At 40.9% G+C, this 23583-nt stretch overlaps 1 protein-coding gene and 1 long non-coding RNA gene across 7 annotated transcripts; one reads left to right on the top strand and one right to left on the bottom strand.

Moving 5' to 3' along the window:
• On the top strand, positions 1-3461 carry LOC308115862. The gene is made up of 7 exons (XR_013935737.1): positions 1-107; positions 417-518; positions 644-844; positions 952-1014; positions 1279-1521; positions 2664-2773; positions 2854-3461. It is a non-coding gene; the product is annotated as an uncharacterized lncRNA (long non-coding RNA).
• On the bottom strand, positions 3229-21592 carry hps3 (HPS3 biogenesis of lysosomal organelles complex 2 subunit 1). 6 transcript variants are annotated; one of them, XM_080473683.1, is made up of 25 exons: positions 21462-21591; positions 21086-21222; positions 19981-20150; positions 19835-19906; positions 18945-19038; positions 18521-18594; positions 17999-18211; positions 17681-17738; positions 16772-16854; positions 16273-16390; positions 15615-15768; positions 15443-15525; positions 14612-14786; positions 13842-13923; positions 13407-13564; positions 9271-9379; positions 8768-9030; positions 8055-8232; positions 7670-7903; positions 7262-7459; positions 6955-7152; positions 6218-6322; positions 4871-5077; positions 4312-4399; positions 3229-3752 (listed from the first exon to the last, which is right to left on the bottom strand). In XM_080473683.1, the coding sequence occupies exons 3-25, from the start codon at positions 20113-20115 to the stop codon at positions 3622-3624; spliced, it is 3210 nt and encodes a 1069-aa protein (XP_080329809.1). In that variant the 5' UTR covers positions 20116-20150; positions 21086-21222; positions 21462-21591; the 3' UTR covers positions 3229-3621. The 6 variants fall into 6 exon arrangements, with proteins under 6 accessions (XP_080329809.1, XP_080329806.1, XP_080329807.1 ...); XM_080473680.1 differs by lacking the exon at positions 21086-21222 and adding an exon at positions 12367-12468; XM_080473681.1 differs by lacking the exon at positions 21086-21222 and adding an exon at positions 12367-12468 and having other exon boundaries at positions 17681-17735.
• Between the last annotated feature and the right edge of the window lie 1991 nt (positions 21593-23583).

Below are 23583 nucleotides of genomic sequence, written 5' to 3'. Positions count from 1 at the left end.
ATTCCCCGTAGATGAAATCAAAACTGAAGTGACCAGCAGTACGAACTTCTTCTTCACCATGAAGCTGATTCTTCTGTCGACTCTCCTCTGGGCCGTCTCAGGTTCAGGTAATTTTATTTATTCATACAACACAATATATTTGTAGTCTGAACTGCCTGATTAAAAATTACACAAATGAGGATAATCTTAGAGAAACACGAAGTTGAATCTGAAGACGTGGAGCAATTCTAAAATGCCGCCAAATCAATAAAACAAGCAGTATTTTTATGACTTCTACAAACAGTTCTTCTGGGTATGGGTTTCTTTGCTGAAGTACTGAAGAATTTTCTGGTGTTATAGACCATCGAACCGTTGGGTTTGAACTTCATGTATGAAAAAAACAATAGTTTGACTGATGGTTTTTTTTGTTCTCACAGTTGGAGCACTTCAGTGTTTAACCTGCAGGGATACAGAGTGTTCAACGACAGACTCTGTCACGTGTTCCTCAGAGACCATGTGCATCACAACTTCTTCTCTAGGTAATCATTTCAGTATCAAATGCAGATATATTAGAATATATGATATTTTTACATATGGAATATAAAATGATATGTTGTTTGCATTTGTGGTAAAAAAAAACAACCTCTTCATTTTTACTCTGCAGTCACTATTGGACTGAATTCATCAGAAGTAATCTTCAGAGGTTGTGCATCGTCCTCTCTGTGTCCAGCCACTGGGAATCAAACATTTTCAACCAATGCAGGTTTTTTCAATGCACTTGAATCTGCCCGCTGCTGCGACACTGATTACTGCAACTCAGAAGCTCCCATTAGTATGTCCAAATGGAGGAAATGCATATCTAAAGGTACAAAAACGATCATCTAAATATTGGAAGTTCCTTTTTTATTTTTATTTTTTCAGCACCGATCAATGAGGCCAGTAATGATAGACAGTGTTTTGTTTGTGTGGCAGGACAGCTATGCGCATTTCTACAACAATGGGAGGGAGTGGAGGACAGGTGCTTCAGTAGAAACGGTAAGACTTCACATCATTATCATTCTCACTCTTTGTTGTCGAGGTAAAATATTTCATACAAATTCTCAGACTTTAAATCGCTTTGTGGAGTAAAGTAACAACAAATGTTTCTTTCTTTTTTAATAATTGTCCAGACATTACTCTACACCACATAGGTTTTTCATGAAAAGTCATGTTTTTCTTGAATGGAGAAAACTTGTGGGTAAAAAAAAAGGTTTTCAACACTTTGAAGCTAAACAAATGATTTTTATTTTTCTTCCACAGCGGTAAACGGTTCCAGCAACACAACAATTTCTGTCTGTGTTTCTCAAGGCATCTTTGACTCTATGTCAGAAATATCAGGGCTAACATATTTCCAAAACATCGAGGGCTTTTTTAGTGAACCGACCTGTTGTGAGGGCGATGGGTGTAATGCTGTGACCACTGCTGTGACCCCAGTTTCAACAATGATATCATCTACAAATATGACATCTACTGCCCCTGCTTCAAATGCTGTGGTGTCAACAGGTAAGATGAGACCAGATGAGATAAACAACATGTTCTGTCTGACTCAACTGACATCACAAGAGAATAAATAAGTTCATATGCACCCATATGAAGGATTTGTCAGAGAAAACTACTGGAAAAGTTTGAGCCCGAACGGACAATGTTGACAGTATTTACAGTATACTTCCTGCTTGGTTGCGAATATTAATGTTTGTGGCGTGGGCACGTCCACTCCCTCAAGTGGCGCCACGACTGAGATTCATGTGATGAGGGCCGGACTGTGATGCAACGTGTGAAATCTGAGGCAGAACGGAGCAGGTTCAGGTTATTTTCACTCCACTTCCTGTTTCCAGCAGGTGGCGCCATGGCTGATGGTAGAAATTGTTGTATGACTATGATGAGGGCCGGATTCTGATGCAACGTGTCAATTTTCAGGCCAATTTGACGACGTTCAAGCTGTTTACAATGCACTTCCTGTTTCATGGCGTTCTTGCCCATTGCCACGCCGTCGAATGGCGTTATGACGGAGAGTCATCATATGGTTGTGATGAGGGCCGGCCTCTGATGCAATGTGTCAACGTTGAGACCGATCTAACTGTGTTCAAGCTGTTTACACTGCACTTCCTGTTTCATGGCAAACATCGGACCTTGTGGCATGGTTGTGGCCACGCCCCCATACTTTTTTGAAAGATTTTGATCACTTTTTTCGCTTCTCGGCATCTGGCGACCTGTCACGCCCACTCCCCTCATTCAAACACCTGTCCCTGTTTAAATAATCTTGACATAGACCTGCATATAGACCCGGACCTGCATATAGACCCGGTTCAGAGCTGCTATGAGCAGCCAAGCCTGTAGGGGGCAGTGTAACGAGAAGCATGAAGCCAGAATACCCAATCAGAATTCTTAAAAAAACACAAAGTCGTGACGTAAATATTCGTCTCACCTTGAAGCAAACCTCCATACAGGCTGCAGCCACAAATGCTCATTCAGAATGTTTGTGTTGTTTGTTATTTGTGTCATAAAAGACTTTTGAAGAGATTCTGCTTGGGCAGTGGTGGACCAGAGTTTGGGGACGCGAGTTTGTAATTTGGATTAATTAACCTGAACAAAACCCTTGGCCCCCCCAAACTGCTCCCCAGAATGAATAATGTATTTATTTTTAGGCATTAATGGCAACGTGTTTGCAGTCGACCACCAACATTTGGGCCTTCGGATAAGGATCGCTGCCTTTCAGGGGATCAGCAATACAACTCTCATTGAAGCCGTGAGAAAGGTATGTCAAACAAATTACGTGGATTGATGAAGTCAACCAAAGGAAACACTTTTAATCTCTGTGTTTTAATATCAATTTAGTATTTGCAAGAGAACGTTCTGAATGGGACAGACCACAATGTGACTTCAATTAAAGAAGATTAATCCTCCTCTTAGAAGAACCACATTAAAGGATCCAGGAGCTGTTTGTAATGGAACATGACACAGAAAAAATAAATAAATACATAAATCGTAAGCAATATATTGGTCTCAGGCTTTGACAGATAAGAATGAACAGGACATGGAGGCTATTTTGACTTAGATGCAGGTCTTCCTAATGTGACACTTCTCATTGTGAATATCTGTCATAGCGCTTACTGTTATGCTTTATCTCTGTTCCATCATTTTTATTTAGTCTTTCATTAGTACAATAAATACAGTGACGATAACCTGAAGACATCAGAATCTGCGATGGGAAGCTGCCTAACTCCATAACCTGTTTTTTTTCACTTTTAATTTATTGTTTATATCCTTCTCTTGTACTACCTGCATTACTTCCTGCTGTAACAATTAAAATTTCCCCTATGTGGGACAAAAACATCCTTATTTTATCAAATATTTTAAGACGTAAAGAAAGTAGGATATACTTTTTTTGTTTGTTTTACTTCTTAGCTTTATGTTACTTGGACAGTAAAGAACACACAAGGTGGAAGGATGTGGTTTTATTTATGGGTAAAGTTGTCGTTGTACTTTAATAACACGATTGTCTGCGGTCAGCCGGAGCCGAATCGTCTCGTCTTGCCGGACGTCCTCTCGGTAAAACGATCCTCAAACTGCTCAGTCGGAGGATAAAAATAAATACGCAAGTGTTCAGTTGGCCAGCAGGTGTCGCTGGCTGCAGGTCAACAGGTGAGGCAGGAAGTAGGATGCCGCGCCGTCGTCGGGTATGAGCTCCAGAAACTCTGCAGGGCTCATCTCCATGGCAACCACCACCAGCGTCTCTGTGGACACGTAAACACACAGCAAAGACATTATCATACGACTTCCTGATGCTCCCAGTTTCATTAGAAACGATTAATCAAAATTTATTAGAAAAAAAAAAAAAGTGTTTCTTATTTCATTATATTCCGTTTTTCTTCAAAGAGTATACAGTTATTACATTTTTTTGTTTTACTTTATTTGTATCTTGTTTCATTAGTAATTTAATTATTCTTTAATCCTTTTTAGTTAATTAGGGACAGAGTAGAAATTTAAAACAATTTTTGCCTTATATTTTCATCTTTTCAGGGATTCCCAATTCCCACTCGGCCGTTTATAGTCCCGTATCTGGAAATATCGGTAGGAATCCTTAGAAGACAACCTGTGTTTGTCCTGCGATTATTTAATTTTGTAGTTACTGTCATGGAAGTCATGATATAAAGAATGAAAGTTTTATCTGCTTACGAGTCGAACACAGTTTTCCTTTATTACTCTTGAGGTTTAAAGTCACATTAAAAACTTTTTGGATTTTGAAGGTGAAATACAGGAAACTATGATGTGAAGTATGGAACATGTTCATACCTTTGAGAGCAGCCAATAAGATGCTGTTGTCCGGGGAAGCTCTGGTGCGCTTACAAAGCTCTGGGAGCAGCTTCTGCCACCATAAAGCCTGAAAAAATGTGCCAAGAAAAGAGGATTAAACACAAAAGACACAAACTCATTTTAGTCAGAGAGACAAATATAAACCAATTTAATCACGAGTGGGTCCGACCAGTAACATGGGAGGTTAATAGCTGCGAAATACACATTTTTTGCACAACAGCACGAGTCATTTATAACATAAAGCCAATTTTAACAATTCTCCCTGAAGGGAAATAAAGTGAAATTTCATTTAAACCCATGTACTGAAACACTTTAAACTCTCGAGTCTACGTGTTTTAGTACATTCATTCTGTTTGGCTTTGACACTGACGCTTCTTCTTTTACTTTTAATTGATAATTCTAGGTTCATGTTTTGATAGTAATTTCTACACTTTGCAGTGTCGGTGATTGATCCTCTGCTGCGCCGGTTTCGGTCCGAGGGCCATTATTTTTGATCTCCCGCATTCCAGTAGTCCTGAGTGAAGTTTGAAGAACTCGCCATGTGTTTGTCTTGTAACTGGTGATTGGCAAAAGCGATGATGGCCTGAGGACAGCGGTCCAGCAGCTTCTCGATGCTCTGGCCATACTGCCCCCTCCTGGTGGTGCAGAGAAGGTGCAGGCTGAAGCCCCAGACGGTTTCCTCTGACAGGCGCTCCAACAGCGGCGCGACGGACCCCACAGAGAGCGACGGACCACAAAGTAGAGACTGGAGAGAGAGAGAGAGAGTGAGAGAGAGAGAGAGAGAGAGAGAGAGAGAGAGAGAGAGAGCTCACAGTCACTTTATCAGCTTACACCAGAGGTTCTCAACTTGTGGTGTGGGGCCTCTCCTGGGAGGTATCAGAGCTATAATGCTTTGCTCAATTACAAACCGGAGAATCTAACGTTTATCCTAAATATCTAAATACCAGAATAACAGCAAGAATTGACACTTGCCAGTACAACACCAATTGCCCAAAAGTTGAGGACGCCGTGTTCAATGTAAGACAACGAAACATGCTGCCACAATTTATACTGTTGACATAAATTATCAACATGCACGGTGTTAACAAAGACACATTTTTCCATTGACTGGGGGAAAGTTACTCTCAAACCTCCAGCAGCTGGTTTCCTCACCTCCCAGATGATTACCATCAAATTCAAATTGAGCAAATATTTTCCATTACATGTTTAAGGAAAGAGGGAGAAAACCAACATGCAAACTCCCCAAAGAAAGTCTCAGCCGAGACTTGAGACCAGCAGCCAGTAGGAGAGCGCTTCTCACACAATAGATATAGTTTTATTGTCATTCAAAACAGAAGCACCATAGGCGCACGCAAGAACAAACCTTTTCAGCACAAGGCTCAACTTAGGCTTTTAAAACGTGTCTAGTGAAATCAGCAATAAAAGTGTAAACACACACAGTAAAAAGGTATGAAAACACATTTAAAGCAGTAAACAAAGTGCCAACGATGCATACGATGATAGTTATTGCACTGGATTTATAATTATTGCATCATCCCCAAGACCTGACAGCAGAACCATTATTATTATTTGCAGTTCAACCGTCTTATGACCTGAGGAATGAAGCTGTTGTAGAACGTGGTTGTTCTGCGCTTCAGGCTGTGGTTCCTCCTGCCAGAGTCCAGCAGAGAGAAAAGTCTGCGGTGTGGGTGTGTTCAGTCCGACAAATGTTTTTAGCTTGCGACAGACAGCGTTTAGCGCCCAGGTCTCAATGGAAGGAAGGAAAGTCCTGATGATTACCCCTTTAGCAACGTAATCTACAAGTAAAAAGCCTCTTCTTGTTTTCATTTTTTGATTCATCCTGGAAAAAAAAAAAAAAAAAAAAAAACCCCACTTGAAAACAAACCTGTAGTTTGTGCAGCGCCTCCTGGTGTTGCGGGCTGGTAGTGTGAGCATGACTGAGAACAGTGAGCCACGGGTACAGGGCGCCGTAATGAGAACACGAGTTGATCTGAAACACACACACACACACACACACACACACACACACACACACACACACACACACACACACACACACACACACACACACACACACACACACACACACACACACACACACACACACACACACACACACACACACACACACACACACACACACACACACACACACACACACACACACACACACACACACACACACACACACACACACACACACACACACACAAATTTATTAAGACTCTTAAGGCATGCGGAAAAAATATTGAGGAACTTTTTAACGCATTCTGTTTCCAACACCTCCTGTCAGCTGGAATGAGTCACTAATCTTAACTTGGTAAAGCTGGTATAGAGGCTATATGATGGTTGTGTGTGACAGCCTTCCAATGAATCTTGATTTGTGTCTTTTAAATGCATTTTTGAGTCTTTTTCGACGCAGACACATTTCTGTCACTTGAGCTGACCTCAGTGAACTATGAGTGAAGGCAGGTTACATCCCGGACAGATTACAATAACGCATGGATGTTTAATTTTTCCTCTTATTACAATTTCAATTCTTTTTTTTAAGTATTGTTCAAAATCAGATTTGAACATTCTGCTGTCTTTTAGTTGAAAACAAATAACCGTGCTTTGCCTCACCAGATCGTCGGCGCTCTTCAGTGACCTGCGTCTTGGTGTGGTGAGAGTTAGACTGGACTGTGTCTCTGAGTTGGTCAGCCGGTCGATGTAAACAGACGACAGCCGGAACAACAGCTCCTGGATGATGGCTTCCTGCGAGGACGCCATGAGCATCGCCTCCCAGAAATCCACCTGTAAGCTGTTCGCACAGCTCAGCTCCTGAACCCACACACATGCACACACACACGTTTCACTGTTCCTTTTAACATAGTGAACGTAGGTCTGATAAACACAACTTCTACTGAAACTAGTCACGACATTCACGCACCTTGAAAATGTGATCCACTTGCTCCAGCTGGACTTTGTTGTTCTCGTGTAAAGCCACCATAGCGGCCACCAGCAGGCCCGGCTGGGAGTTCGCCAGCTGCCGGGACAAAGCTGTGGGACGGACGTGGGCGTTCTGACCCCCTCCCCCACCGTGCAGGAGCAGCCTCGGCTCCTCGATAAAGCCGTACACCAGCATCATCTGAACAGTGAGGAGAACTCCGGTCAGCCGCCATCGTCTCCTCACTTCATTTAATCCTCACGTTCAAACACTTTTTTTTTAAAAATACATTCAGTAATAAAGGTTCATGTGTGTTAAGAGTGAGTTTATGTACACTACAGCTTTAGGAATATTGGTACTTAATACATGAAATGTGTTTATATTTGGATATATGTGTATATATACACTCACCTCAGCGTGTCTCTCCATCAGCTGTGTGTACTGCGGCAGGTCGTCCAAACGCAGCATCATGGTTGCCATGGTAATGGTCATGGGCACCGACACGCCGGCCGTATCCTCCAGGTGTTGTAAGATCTGCAGTGTCCGGTCGGCGCTGACGCGGGACATGGCGGGGCTGGCACACACGCTCACAAGCATGGAAGGCTCCGATTGGCTGAAAATGTGAATGACTTCATCAGCCGCTTCCTGCAGGTGCGCAAAGTCGTGTGAGGGATTATTTGGGAGTTGTTGTTTTTTTTCCTTTTATGTTGCTTAATCAAAGGAACCAGGTAATCATTTTTTCAAAAGGTCAAAAGTTAAACCACATTGTCACGAGTTGTAATGCTTTTTTGTGTACCTGACTGAGAATGTGATCTGTTTCTTCCAACAGGAAGTGTTTCAGGTAAAACAGGAAGCCGGGTCCGAAGGAGTGAGGGCTGCTTGGATGTGGGCGGTTCCTAGACATGATCTCTGTGACGGACAGGCCGGACATCCTGTAGTACGGCAGAGCCAGGTGGCAGTCCTTCTGACTGCCCCTGGCAGAGTGAAGCAAGAGAGAGAGCTGAAACACACTGCTTAAACCGGATCAGATGTTATTTTCAGTCTGATTGAGGGATCAAATTACATGAACCCTGAATAAAGTGATGTAACAAGACATGCGGGTTTAACGGTCTAACCCTTAATTAGCAGCAGTTTTATTCCAAATGAGGCACGAGGAGATAATTGATCAAACTTGAATCAATGGATGAATCTAGTGAAGCTGTGGTGTTCTGCATCAACTTTCCACTAAAGGCGGGATTACAAAGCAGTTTTTAATACAATCCTAAAGGCCTTTCGCTCGCCAGTGTCACAAACTGTGATAGGCAGTGTGACATGAAAATGAAGCTTAAAACATTGCCATCGCCACCTAGTGGCTCACTGCAGAGACGACATGAGTCTGTTGATACTGACAAAGCCTGAATATTACTGAGAAAATATTATATTTAGTTATATTTTTTTCTTTAATGAAATTCTCACAGATTCCAGAGATTCCAGGACATTTTGGCTTTTGGACTAAGTTTTGTTTGTTACCTGCTGAAACTGTCTCCCAGCAGGGCGCAGTTCTGCCTGAAAGCTCCATCCAGTTCTCCACCGTCCGTCTCTGCAGAAGCTATTTCATCTGCTGGTCCGTCAGTGTCCCCCTGCAGGGACGCTACAGTTTCCCCTCTGCTGTCCCGCTGCTGTTTGGACGTCTGAATTAAGGAGGCACGCAGGAGGAGGTGAGCTTCACTGAGGAGGTGTCGATGGCTTTGAGCCTGCGGGTTGGTCTCGACGTAGCGCTGGCTGTATTCATCCTGACACACAGAGACTCAAGTCACGGACAAACTCATCCACAGGATGAGGATCCAGGATACGCTCTTCTACTTACAAAACCAGACAAAAACGTTTGTAGAAACAAAACTCAGCTTTGATAAACTGATAAAACAGCTTATTAAATGTACCAAGGTGCATATTTCTTTCTCATCTTCAATACTTAGACATAGAAAATAAAACTAATTCCAGCAGAGTAGGTTTCAGTGAGTGTGTCCTATTACCATCTCCTGGTAGAGAGTGAGGGGGGAGACCGTGTCCACCACATAGACGTTCCACCCGTGTCCCACTGAACTGGGTTCTTTGGCAGAGGAGATGGTCCACTTCCTGCCCCTGAGGCCAAACGTTGCACGGAGAGGTAAACAATAACAGCCCAGTTAGAGAAATGGCCACAGCTCTTTATTTCAAGAAAGTAGAAACGGTTTCATCCACAGCAATACAATAACAGTTTACTGGGCTTTACTGAATGTTTCTACCGAGCCAGTGGTAAAGATGTTCAGTGTAATCCTGAGTGCGACAGTATCATTGTATTTGTCAAACTTAATTTGTCAAACTTAACTTCTTGAGTATCATGACAGGTAAAACAGCAGCTGTGAAATTAGAAACTTTACAAGACGGTTAGTAAACGGTTAGTGAACAGGTTAACCTTTCATAGTACACTCGTTTAAATAGTCGGGACATTTCAAAGCTACGTGACTGATACGTCAGCTGGTTCGCCGTATTTGCTTTTACCGCTGCTGCCACATTGACCGGACGTCGCCATGTTTGATAAGTCGCATCGCAACGCATTTCTAATCTACGTATTAACGCCCACACGTCGCCCCAGCACTTAAAAAGAAATGTAATCAGCCGATATAGCCATTATCAGAATTTTTTTATTCACCAATATCGGAATCTGCATCGGCCCCGTAAACTCCATATCAGTCGGCCCTAAAAAAAATAAAACTAAAACAAATGGAGGCGTTCAGAAATTCGTTGACTTGCCCGATAAAGGACTAACATGACACAAAATAAATTATACCTGAGTAAAATATGCGTTAATGTCGGCAACAGCGATCGCCACACAGTGATTTTATAACAAAACACTTGAGGAGATGATGGTCAGGGGAGTTTGTACCAAGTAGACACACCAACATTTCACACATCGATTGTCTGTCAAAACCTCCTACTGTAGATGTACTGAGACAGAAAGATATCCAGAGAGTGGAGAATTTAACACACGTGCAGTGTAAAGTAAAGGGTGGGGAAGAAAATCTAATTATGATGATAAAAAGTAAATTCAGATTCTTTAAAAGCATTGAAAATATAGACTGTTATTACCAGTATTGTCAGGAACACGACTGTCACTTATTTCGGTCCACAGACTGGGCATGACCACAAAAACATCGTCTATAAATACCGACAAAGTTCCCTTTTGTTTCAGTGCAATGAGGGAGACGTAAATTATGAAAATATCTACAATCGACATTATTAAATCTGTTTTAACAAAGAAAAATGTGCAGTTTTAAAACGGATGTTTTTAATCACGTGTTTTAGTGCAGAATACAGTAAAAAAAAAAAAAAAAAAAGAAGTAGATTTTATAGCTGTTTTCCTATCTGCTGCTTGTTTTTTTTTTTTTTTTTTTTTTTTTTAAAGTAAGGAATTGCTGAACTCCAACACCATTTTTAATCACAATGATTCTCTTCAGGTAAATATGGACGGAGGTCTCATCAGCCATTGCCTGACATTTCTCATCTCTGATTTACACAATGTCACCCCCACAGTTGAACTTTCATATTAATGTGACTGTTCTACTAATAGATTAGAAAGCTCTCACTGTTCCATCACTGATCTCTTGACTTGGGTCTATCTGTTGTTTTTTGTGGTGGCCGACCCTGAAACAGTGAATAAATTAGGAGCAGCAGGTTCTTTCATGCGCAAAGTAAATTAAAGGTATTAAAATAACCCAAATAACACAAGAACTAAAGAAACATCAGAGAGGAAGAAAAAAAAAAACCACCAGATAAATGTATGAATTTATAAATGTAACAAATTTACTTACTATAAAAAATCCTTCAGCTTTCCCAGATCACAATCCATAAAAATACTGTACATCAGACTATCTGGCTTTAGCAGGACTGTTGTTTCTATTAATTTATTCATAAAGTTACGTTTTTGAGCCCCACCAACAAGCTTGAAATACAATTCCATCATTAATTCTGTCATTAGTTCTTTGTCCCGATCCTTCATAATCCACTGACTCCACTCTTCAGCGCTCTTTCAAAGAATTGTGTAACAACATTTTGATGCCGATAATCTCCATCTGTTCATGAGAAGACTGACAAAAAGTCACACTGGCGGATATGCAGTGATTGAGTGAGGTTCCTGGGAGGTGCTTCTTAATTCAGCCTCCTCATGCATGTTAACAGGACGCCCAAAATACTAGAAACATTTCTCATTATAACGCCGTCCAGCTTAACGCCATTTGGAAGTGTATAACCTAAATCAAACAAAGTTCTTTGTATAACTGGATCACATTAGATCGCACGCGTACTCAGTGAAAAGGTCCGTGAGTGTGTGTGTATACAAAGGCTAATAAAACAATAGCAGCCTGCCTTTTATTGACTTATAATTCAGTCTTAACGTGATTAGTTTGTGAGCGAACAGCGCACGCACACACGCACACGCTCACACACGCTCACACACGCGCACGCACGCTCACACACTGGGGGCAGTTAGGCAGGTTATGTTTAACTAGGTTTAGGTGCTAAAACACAAATTGTTGTCACTTTCAGATCAAACTACATTCAGTCAACTCAAATTAAAACCATTCATTGTTTTTTCAGATAAAACATGACTTCTAAGAGTTTTGCTGGAATTTGAGTAATTAAATCCTTTTTTAGAAACAACTAAACTTGTCATTGACGATTGAAAGTGGAGTTGGTCGCTGGGAAAAATATTGAGAGTAAAGATTCTCGCTGAGGTGATAAAAAGCATTAATACTAGATCATGTATGCTGCTTCTAGGCAGTTCAGAGAAAATGTATGAACAACTTTTCCGAACTTGACATTGAGGAATATAACTGTTTGTTAGACCACAGCGAACAACATTAATTTTATAAATAAATGCAAAACTTTAGCATCTGTTTGAGTGATTTTGTTATTAAATTAATGTGAATACAAATCAAGAAGTCAATTTTTTTTCCTTTAAATTCGGTTGGTTAATCCATCATGGTGAGAATTTTTAGGGGAGTTGGTTCAGCAGCTTGACCTGAAAGTGCCAACACAGACTGGGGTGGATGGGGTTCCGGGGGGTGGGAGTGGGGAGGGGATCGTCTTACAGGAAGGGGCGGGACAGAAGACTCTCCAGAGCTGGCGATGTGGCGGGATCGATTCCCACCGCAAGGAAAATACCAGTCAGCGTGTTGTGCTCTTTCATATCGCTAAAATCACAACACACACACACAGTAAACAGGCGGTTTGGAAATAACTGTGCGCTCACCAGCGGCGCTCACAAATCTCTCTGAGTGTTCAGGTGCCTGCAGGGAGAGGGCTGATGGAAGGACGCTTATTATCCTCAAGGTCTCTGTCTGCAAGGGAAGACTTTGCTAATCTGACTCACTATCTTTATCATTTCACAAGATAAAACCACATTGCATGACGCCAAAAAAAACTAACTATAATGGTTTTTAATCATAAGATTACAAGCAGGAAAAGCCCTTCAAAACTGAGTTTGACCGTAAAATTCGAAGGCATCCAGCTGCAAATGTTCCTAAAAACAGCTAATTTTGTGTGTGTGTGTGTGTGTGTGTGTGTGTGTGTGTGTGTGTGTGTGTGTGTGTGTGTGTGTGTGTGTGTGTGTGTGTGTGTGTGTGTGTGTGTGTGTGTGTGTGTGTGTGTGTGTGTGTGTGTGTGTGTGTGTGTGTGTGTGTGTGTGTGTGTGTGTGTGTGTGTGTGTGTGTGTGTGTGTGTGTGTGTGTGTGTGTGTGTGTGTGTGTGTGTGTGTGTGTGTGTGTGTGTGTGTGTGTGTGTGTGTGTGTGTGTGTGTGTGTGTGTGTGTGTGTGTGTGTGTGTGTGTGTGTGTGTGTGTGTGTGTGTGTGTGTGTGTGTGTGTGTGTGTGTGTGTGTGTGTGTGTGTGTGTGTGTGTGTGTGTGTGTGTGTGTGTGTGTGTGTGTGTGTGTGTGTGTGTGTGTGTGTGTGTGTGTGTGTGTGTGTGTGTGTGTGTGTGTGTGTGTGTGTGTGTGTGTGTGTGTGTGTGTGTGTGTGTGTGTGTGTGTGTGTGTGTGTGTGTGTGTGTGTGTGTGTGTGTGTGTGTGTGTGTGTGTGTGTGTGTGTGTGTGTGTGTGTGTGTGTGTGTGTGTGTGTGTGTGTGTGACGTACAGGCCTCTACGCTGCGTGCTGCGCTCCGGTTCCTCTGGCGTCTCTGTGTCAGCGGTGGACAGCAGGATAACGTGGCGCCCATAGACGCACACTGACCGCAGGCCGATGAATAGCTGCATCCTGAGTGCGCACACGTCCAGACTGCTGGGTGGACACGCCTTGCAAACACACACACACACACACACACACATATATATATATATATATATATATATATATATATATATATATACTAAATAAGGAATAACTGCATTGCTAGACCGCATGTTGTTTGGGATTACAAAAGAAATCAGTGCGAGTGCACAGAAATGGAAATACAGCCTTGGCAGGGACACAAACAGATTAATAAATGTGCTATATCAAATAAAATAACAACTAGGAGCAACAATAGAAGCTTATATATCAGGAATTCCTTGCAAAATGTCAAGTCCGTACCCTCATGGTGGTGTCAATGTAGGGGTCTTCAATCCTGGCTGCCACTGCTGCACAACGTACCGTGAAGCACTGCAGCGCACTCCTACCAGACACACAACAGCACGTAACTATTACATGTAATCCACATGCCAATCCCAACATTATATGAGAAGTGAAACAACAAAACATAGAAAAAATCTAATAATGATAAATGTTAACAAAAACTAAGGGAAATCTTTATTAACTGTAAACTTCATCTATACATCCATTCAATTTCTTTCCTGGTTAGTTTATATAAGGGCAGTAAAGAGAACATGCATCTTTGTCTAACAACTTCCTCCAGTTGTTTGAGAGGATCACAAGCTACCACCGAACCACCTGGGAGATAAAACTCCTCAGCAAGTCATGTTTTTTTAAATACATAATCATGTATATTTGCAATATAATTGAAAAGGTTTCACGAGGACCTGGCAGAAGGCCAACACTGAATATAAATATATCTTTACATACAGTTAGCACATAGTATTCAGGTAAATCAATACAGGAACAAATAAAAAAGAGACTATGGAACTATTTTGAAGGGGTATAGAATAGACCTCTGGAAATGAAATCACATCACATTAAAAAGGAGGAAAATTATATAATAATAAACGTTTGATAAAAGCATTTTTACAGCCTTATGATGGATTAGCGATCAGTCCAAAGTGTCCCCTGTCAGTCACCCAGTGCCGGAGCGAAGAAAAAGAGGGTGTGAAACCTTGACGACGTCTGCATTAAGGCTGCAAACGTACTTGGTTATGACGTGCAGCAGATGGTCTGTTAGCACCGCCTCCAGGACCTTCTCTGGATACTGATAGGTGGAGAGCAGCTCGACTCCACCCTTCAGACTGTAAAGGTAGCCCGCGGTGGGAAGAGAGAAGAAACAGAACATACACGCTGGGTCGTCCACAGACACCGACTGGTTACCTGCAGACCGGACAAACAGTGAGGCAGTCATTAAGCGTTGTAACGTCGGCAACACACTCGATCCTTAAATCAAAAACTATCCTGACGCATTTGACAAATGTGAAATCACTCAGGGTGTTTCTTTTTTTAGCATTTCTTGATGGGTTAGTCGATAAGTCAGAAGCAGTTTAACTTGTGATCAAATATCACAGAAATAGCTATAGGCTGAGGGATGCATTCAGTGGCTGCTCATAGTTAACTGACCGGGGCAGACTCTCTAATCTGGACGCACACTTCTTCTCAGGTGAAGTTGGCAAAATCTAAATCTAAATTTTACTAAAACAAGCCATTAAAAATCAACTATCTGAACTCTACTCAAACATATTCTGGGAATAATTGATATATACAGTTAAAATAGAATAAATACAAATGAAAGAAAGGCATTATTAATCACAAACATTTGGTAAATTAAAAAGTATGACACAGAATTTTAGTAGAAAACGTCATCATGCTTTTCTACATTTGTTAAGTCGAGGCTCAAATTCATTGGTTATCAGAAGAAACCATAACTTGGATGATTTCTGTACTAATCACCCTGGACTTATAACTCTGGTAGAGCCTCATTCTCACACACTGATAATAATCCGCCTCACTGTGGCTTGGTGTGTCTCGCTCACCGGTGTGCATCGGGTAGAGCTGCAGGGAGTGAAGCTGCGTCTCCTCCACGCTGCAGCCTTGGAAGAACTCCGGGGAAAAACGCCTGCGCGAGACATGGAAAGCTGCTCAATCGTACTCACACAGGCAGAAATATTCACACTGTGGAGATCTACGGGACAGGCTCGGACCCACCTGAAGAGAAGGTAAGACAGGGAGTACTGTCGCCTGTCCTCCAGCCCCGTCTTTTCAATGCTGACAGGGACGTCGCAGTCTTTGGCTCGATCACCCAGCAACTCTTGGTGTCTCGGAATGAGCAGGAAGTCGACTTGGTCATCGAGGTAGTCTGCTGCAAATACAGAAACACGCCTCAAGACTCAAAGTCAGATTGAGAAGCAGAAAGCATGAAGCGCTTAAATACATTATCACCATTATGTTATTAAAACACATAAAATATTTGGTTCTGAAAACTGTGAGCTCTCCAACATTATCTAAAGTTAACTTAAACTCAGCTAAGCTTAGAAAAATAGTCAAAAGTCTCTCTGTTTAGCGATTTATTCATAAAAAGGAAAAAAAAGGGAAAAAAAGGAAAAAGAGAAAAAAAGGGAAAAAAGAGAAAAAAAAGGGAAAAAAGGAGAAAAAAAGAAAAAAAACAACAACAGTGACGTTCACTTTGTGTAATTTGAACTGGAGAGTCATGCGCCGTTTAATGTGACGACACTCAGCAGGGGGTAATGCGAGCACAAGTGCTTCATTAATACAGTGTGCTTCATCGCTGCGTTCAAAATGTGTCAGTTGTGGAACAGAAACCAACAAAAACAGAGAAAAACTTCATGACTTTGAGTGTTGTTACCACTTTTATTTGTGTCCGATGATTCTTCCAGGGGTTTAAGCTCAGATGTTGTTTCCAGTTTTAGTATCAGAACCTCCAGCTCTGCCTGCACAGCCACATAGCCTCCACACAGCGCCACCTGGTGGACAGCAGTCACAAATATACATTTCACTGCTGTTATCTCAAGGATTCAAAAGCAAATCTCAGTCTCGGTATTGGTCTATTTCTTCCTAGTCAGAGGTTAGTTCATCAACACATGATGCATGATTGCAGAAAAAAGGACATTAAATAGACGAACCTTGAACACCGATTTCTTACTTATTCACATAATTCAAAAAAGTATGTTATTTGAAAACACTGAAGACATATATGTATTATTCAATGAGTCATAGATGCTATTTACAGCTGGTTCAGCACACACAGTTCAACAAAATAATTTCAATAGTGTAAACAGAAATATTGACATTTATCTACTTTGAGTTATATACCGAGGAAGAAGTGAACCACTGATTACAGCTACCTGTTTGGGTGTCATCTTTGGGAGATGAAGGATGACACAACGTTCAAAATCCAGGATGGAAAGATGCTGGTTTGAAGTTTGACCTACGAGTAGAAAAGGTTTGAGTAAAAGAAGCAATAAACATACAAAAATATTTCTAATCATTAACCTTTTAACAGAGTAAATATCAAGTGGCTGGTTTAAAAAAGAAAAAGAGGACATTTTCACTTGATTTACTCTTGATCAAAGAGTCCAGATGTTTAAAATACTCTGAGGTCTAGTTTTAGCCGTCTAACTGAGATTAAATAAAAAAAATTTTTTTTGAAATTATTATCATGTTTTTGATTTAATGTGGTTTGTTATTTCATGAATGTTCGCCCACTCACATGTTAAACGTAAAGTAAGCGTACTTATGCATGTTGTCCACCAGGGGGTGCTGGAGCACATTGTAATATTCCCTCCTGCAGACTTGATTTCTCGCCATACTTTTAATAACAGCTGGATATGATGTCTGAGGTAACCCTGTTAATCCAGTGCTGGTTCAGAGCCGCTCTCTTTACAGGATTGGAATAAAAGATGCATCATGGGAGTATCATCGTCTCTGTACGTCACTTGTTCTTTGCTGGATTGTAAAAATATTACATCATTTCACTTCATAATCAAACAATGTGTTTCAATATATTTTTATGGGTTAGTTTAGAGTGGTTCATGTTTCAATTCAAAAGTTGGTGGTTCAATCCCCATCTTGCCCCTGTTATGTGTCCTTGGTTAAGACATTGAATCCTAAACAGTTGAGCACCTTACATGAAAGAAGAAACCATGATTGTGGGTGACTCGGTGAATGATTTGGCACATCATGTAAAGTTTGTTTGGACTGATAAAGCGGTCGGACAAGCCACTGGGAAAAAAAAAAGAAGTGTGTTTCGTTACCTTGACCGGAGCTCTGATGAGTGTTCGCCCAGGAACTCTGCAGGTTCTGCTGACTCTGCTTTATTACACAGAGACAACAAATATATTACTGTAATTTAGATTTCAGTGAAATTAACCATTATGCTGATTGGAGAAACTGCCAAAGCCATTAAGACATCGTGTTTTTCTTAATGATTTTTTGAGCTTTTGCAAACAAAATATGAAATCCACTATTGCTTCAACGGCATCCCACAGTAATACTGTGCAAAACTAATGAGCTATTTTTTTTTCTTTTTTAAATAAAAGTATTAAAGATACAATTAAATTGCAACTTCTTACCAGGTTCTGCTGGTTCTGGGTCCTCAAAGTAAACAGAACCAGAGTGTTCTCACAGCCCACCAGGAGGTCACCTGTTATGGGGCAGCAGGCCACAGCGACGGGACGCTCCGACAGCGGGATCTCGATGATCTCCATCTGCACGCCGCCCCACACCGACGCCCCGCGCAGCAGGTGGCCCAACAAACGCACCCCGACGCGGGATTTCTCCTCTGCCTGGACGCAAGGCAAGAAACTATTCAAACTCACTTTGGTTGAGTTTCTTTTTTTTTTTAGCTCTTCGCAGCAGCTTAACCCTTCGTGAGGCGAGCGAGGGCATTTCTTCTCGTCCAGTGGTCGTGGAAGTTTGTCTACAAAATGTGCTTGTCTCTTTTTGCACCGATTCAAACAGAAATCGTTTCAATTGTGAACATTTAAAGACAGTGGAAAGTTAAAGACTTGTTGTGTGAGGAGACGCTTGTTTCAGTAGTTGTAAAAAAAAAAAAAAAAAAAAAACTTCTTATAAGATTACTCATCCATGTGTACCTGGTATCTCCAGTTGGTGTAGGCTCGCAGGTAGGTGGCGCTGTTCTTTTCCTCAATGGTCACCAGGTAGTCTCCTGGAGGCGCAGAAGCACCAAGAAGACAAGTTAAATCTTTTTTTTTTTTTCAATAATTATATTTTTTTTCTGAGACCAGCAACTTATTCACCATCAGTAGTAGTAGTCTGTTTTCAAAACTCGACATGGCTTCCAGAGAATACACAAGTGTGACACTCATAGTCCCTCTGACGGGTTTGATGCGAGCAGCACCTCCATGACACTTTCGCTCACCTCCACCTTGCAGACCTAACTACCCAGCATTCGCTAAACGTCACAGTCTGAATCGGATCTGGTTAAGTATTCTGAAAGTGACAATCGGCTCCTATCATTTTGTTACTGCGGCTGAGGGAGAGACGGGGCGTCTTTACCCATCGTGCTATGACGGATGCTCTTCACAGTGCCCATCGTGGCAAAGCGGCAGATGAGAGGACAGCCTTCCCGCTCCAGACTGTAGGACTCCACCTTCATTTAGGGAAACACAGCATAATGAAACAGTCACTGACACGTAGAAATGAATCATTAAAGTTGATAAATAGCTGTAAAACCAACAAATGCCACTTCTGTGATCATTAAATCTGGTCTATCTTTATCCGCCCAAGCTGCAGGACCTCTTTAAGTTAAATGTTTTTGGGTCTTTGTGTTTCACACATTTAAAATGTCACATATAGAAACTCTCACAGGCGGCACGTTGGCAGAATTCACGGCAGAAATGTTGACGTTTAACTAACAATTTCTGAAACTACTCACTAGGTTTTGTTTTTATTGTCTTTATTGCAGGGTGCACAATGGATGTGATACTTGTTGTTTACAAAGACACTACCCTTTTTCCCTTTTCTTCCTTTTTTTTTTTTTTTAAACAGACAAAAAATCAAAAACACCCGAAAAAACTAAAACCTTAAACTAATACAGAAAAGGGAAATACAAATACTTCAAAAAGAGACAAAATGGCGGAAACAAACAGCCAAAAGAACTGAAAAAAACTACAAAAAGTAGTTTGAAAAAATAAATAAATCGAAAAACGACAGTCAAAACAGTCAAAATGGGTAAAATAGCTAAACAGAGAAAAACTCTTGTAAAGATAAGAAAAAAAAATACAAGTAAAATGGCTAACACAGCTAAAACAACAAAACACGGCAACAAAATAAAGATTAAACCGCTAAACTAACTCTCAAAAATCAGACATGTTATCCAGATTAAAGGTGAAATATTGCAGCCGTGGGAGAAAGAGAGCCAACGTGGTCAGAAAAAGGTTGCTGACCTTGCATCCTCCAGTTGCCACCACAAACAGAGCTCCTCCTCCACAGCAGACCAGTCCAGGCTCCTGCCCCACCTGCAAACGGGAAACAACCCTGTGACTGCATGAACATTTCAAACGGTCCTTTCCTCTCGTATAGTGAAACGTACCTGGACAATCTGCTGCGAGGCAAAAGGATGGCAGTTGTAAACATGCACCATGTCTGGTCCTTTGTTGGAGACGGGGGGAATGGAAGCGCCACCGTTTGCTGCTACGCGGCTCCACTTTTCATTCCACTCCTTCATCTACATTCCCAGGAGGTTCGCAAACATGTTGATAACTGTGAGAGAAAAAAAACAAGTATTTGAAGAAACTTTAGAGAAATGTCTCATCAAAACCACTTCAGCTGTTGGTGGATGATTTTTTTCAACGCATCAACACCATTAAATCACACAATTTCTCATTTGTGCAGATCATTTTTACTTTTATTTATTGTAAAGCAGACAGAAAATTGGCAGATGTAAAAATAATTAAGATAAATTAAGCTGTAATTAAGTAATAATTAAGATAAATAAATGAGAAAGTGCAGTTTTTTTATTTATTGAAACTTTGAGGGTGTTTAAATTTGTACTTAGATCCCCGTTGTACTACTACTGCTATAATCTACCGTGAGGTTGCATTTGGTGAAAATGACCATTGTTCCTCATGTCAGCAGTAAAGAGTAACTGCAGTATGTTCAGGTTGGTCATCGTGTGGAGAGCTCAACAATTTCTCTCTCACTATTTGACCCACATTCTTTCTTAGCAATGAAAATAGCATCATATTGAAATTTTTACTTATTTTCCTTACTTGTTCAAATTTTATAGACAGATAATGAATTAAATTCAAACCTTCCAGTGTAATACCTCTGCTTTAAAACGAAGTAAAACATTTCAAGTTAACTTAAGATGACTCTTATTTTGCAATATTTTTACATCTTTTTTGCTCTTTGTTGGGATATCTAGAAAAAAATAAACTTTCTAACTTCTGATCTATATTTGGTGTCAGATGTAAGGAGCGGGGTTGTCTGGATCTGTCAAAAATGTTTTAGGTTTGGTATATGAAACACAAAAGTACTATTTATTATATATTTTTTTGTGATAAATACAGCAATTTCAACTTCTGGTTGTCACTAACCACTTCCTTTAGACAGTCCTGCTTGATATTTCCAATGCATCACTTCTGTGCATTGGGTTACAGTTGATCCAATAAGCACGAGTTATTATAAAAACTAACCAGAAAAGTATTTCCATGTGTTATCCAACAGACACATATTTCATGTTCTGGGTCTTTGTGTAAAGCTGCCAACCAAGATTGTAAACTTTCCCGTCACACTTTCTTCCGTGGGAAAGTGAAAGTGAGGACAGAGAGAGCTGGGGAAGCAGAGGAACAGCAGAGTGAAGAGACACAGGTAATGTTTGCAGAGCTGCTGCATCATGAGGAGCAGGATCCGGGCTGTGCTCCTTAATCCACATCACATGCCGCCGCGGTCTCGTGAGCAGCTGCTGCTGCTTTCACTTCAACACAGACGAGTCCACACCGTGTTTATTCTCATTTTAACCACAGCGGGTTAATCAATACGACAACAACGACAACATTTCTTGTAAAGTACCTGTGTCAGCGGGAAACGTTCAGGTTTTCCTCCCTTTTCTGCTCGACTGCCGCTGATAAAGCTTATCGATCTCGCCTCTCGGAGGAGGAAGTGAACTCGTTCCAAACAACGCAGTGCCCGCCCCTCCTCTGGATGCTGATTGGCTGACAAGGCCGGCTCGTGCTGTGTTCTGCCTTCTGATTGGTTTTAACGTTTCATGCACTGGAGACTGCTCTACTTTAACCTGTATTAGATAGATGATAGATAGATAGATAGATAGATAGATAGATAGATAGATAGATAGATAGATAGATAGATAGATAGATAGATAGTCCAATGAAAATACATACAAACATACAATATCTCGCAGTAATGACAGTGATTACTGTATAACTCCAATAAGGAAAAGGAAGACAGAAATGTGCAGTGACGTAGGGCTGTGTTTAATATCTAATATTAGTTTATTATTGAACATGGGGGTGCTTAGTTATCTAATATTATAATAATAATAATAATAATAATTATTATTATTATTATTAGTTTGAATTACTTTATAAGTGAATGTGATAGGTTTAAAATAATATTATTTTAATCATCTTCAAGGTTTTGTTATTTAATGACATTCTTTTTTTTAAACTTCATCATTAAAATATTGTGCTTTGTCCTTCCTCGCATCAGGTGCTGCTGTCACAGTCAGAGTCAGCAGTTTAACATGTTTTCATAAAAAGAGGAGACAGAGACATTGTGTGTTGTCCTCCAGCAGGGAAAACACACATTGTGATTCCCTGCTCACTTTAACTGGAGACGCTCCTCGTGATCAAATCCAGGAACAACAGCTTAAATTATACAATGAAACTCGCCACGGGAGGATCTTGAAACTATCAGATGGCATAATATGTCCACATAAATGTACCCATAACTTTTTGTGATTGGCTAAACCCCCGATGACGCTATATAGGGTTTGATTTCTGGCTCGTTGGAGCAACACACTTCTCAAAAACAAGAACAGGGAGAAAGATGACAGACTTTCTTCACTTCCCGGGCGTCATTCTCAGGTATGGGGACGATTATTACTGTTGGAAAACCTTTGCAAAGTGGATTTAGCATAATATGACCACTTTAAATCGTAAAATTGTGATTCATACGCTGTCAATGCAACGCAATTTTGTTGTTGTAATTAAAAAAATAAAATAAATCAAGAAAAAATACATTTTGTTTTACGAATCTTTTGAACATAACTTAACATGTTTGTTTGGTGGATTTAGAATTTTTCATTTACTCAGCTGCAGTTATGACAAACTTGTGGTCTGTGGACCTCCTCATCTTCCTCCTCCTCATCTTCCTCCTCTTATTCCTCCACCTCCTCCTCCTAATCCTCTTCCTCCTCCCCCTCCTCTTCTCTGACTGCCTCATGGAGGCTTGAAGCTCCGGGCGTGGAGCCAAACTGAGCTGGCCTGCTCCCAAACATGAGAAAAACAGCAAGCTGACCTCATAATGAGATAATAATGACAATATGGAGGAGCAGCAGAGCAGCTGGAGCGCAGCCAAAATCCACTCCTTCTTGTATTTTATATTCAGTTTTCTTGAATTTTCTCCCGAATATTTGCGTGATATTATAAGAAAAGTTTTAGATGCACATATATATAATTTAGAAGTCATATTTTAAAAAAAAATTTCAATGAGTTGAGCGCTTATTTTTTCTAAACTGCATTTAAATTTTTTTTCTTTTTAAAAATCTTAATTTTCTAAACATGTATGAAGTTAAGCCGGTTTGCGCTCTTGCCTGACAGTCAGATGGTCACGGGTTCAAATCCATGCCAGGTGTGTGTGGGTTTCCTCCAGGTACTCCAGTTTCCTCCCACAGGCCAAAAACATGCATGTGAGATTAATTAGTGGCCCTAAAATGTCCCCCAAGGGTGTGTGTGTGTGTGTGTGTGTGTGTGTGTGTGTGTGTGTGTGTGTGTGTGTGTGTGTGTGTGTGTGTGTGTGGGGGGGGGGGGGGGGTTTCTGTCTCTGTGTGTGTGTCCCGAGACTTGTCCGGGGTTAATCCTGCCATCGCACTTAAAAAAAGAAATCACGATTAATTTAAATTTTTTGTAATTTCACCTGTATTTAGGAAAAATTAAAGCAACACTTGAAGTGC

Source organism: Lipophrys pholis (assembly GCF_963383615.2).
Source record: "Lipophrys pholis genome assembly, chromosome: 10".
Taxonomy (NCBI): domain Eukaryota; kingdom Metazoa; phylum Chordata; class Actinopteri; order Blenniiformes; family Blenniidae; genus Lipophrys; species Lipophrys pholis.
Note: the sequence above shows the minus strand (reverse complement) of the source record. Positions and strands in the feature narration are given on the sequence as shown.

Coding starts and splice junctions, on each gene's coding strand:
- hps3 (XM_080473680.1), bottom strand. CDS start 20,115: ATGAAGGAGTGGAATGAAAAGTGGAGCCGCGTAGCAGCAAACGGTGGC. Junction 13,924..14,611: donor CTGCTGCACGTCATAACCAA/GTACGTTTGCAG, acceptor TGTGTCTGGTAG/GAGTGCGCTGCAGTGCTTCA. Junction 3,753..4,311: donor CTTATTGGCTGCTCTCAAAG/GTATGAACATGT, acceptor ACGTGTCCACAG/AGACGCTGGTGGTGGTTGCC.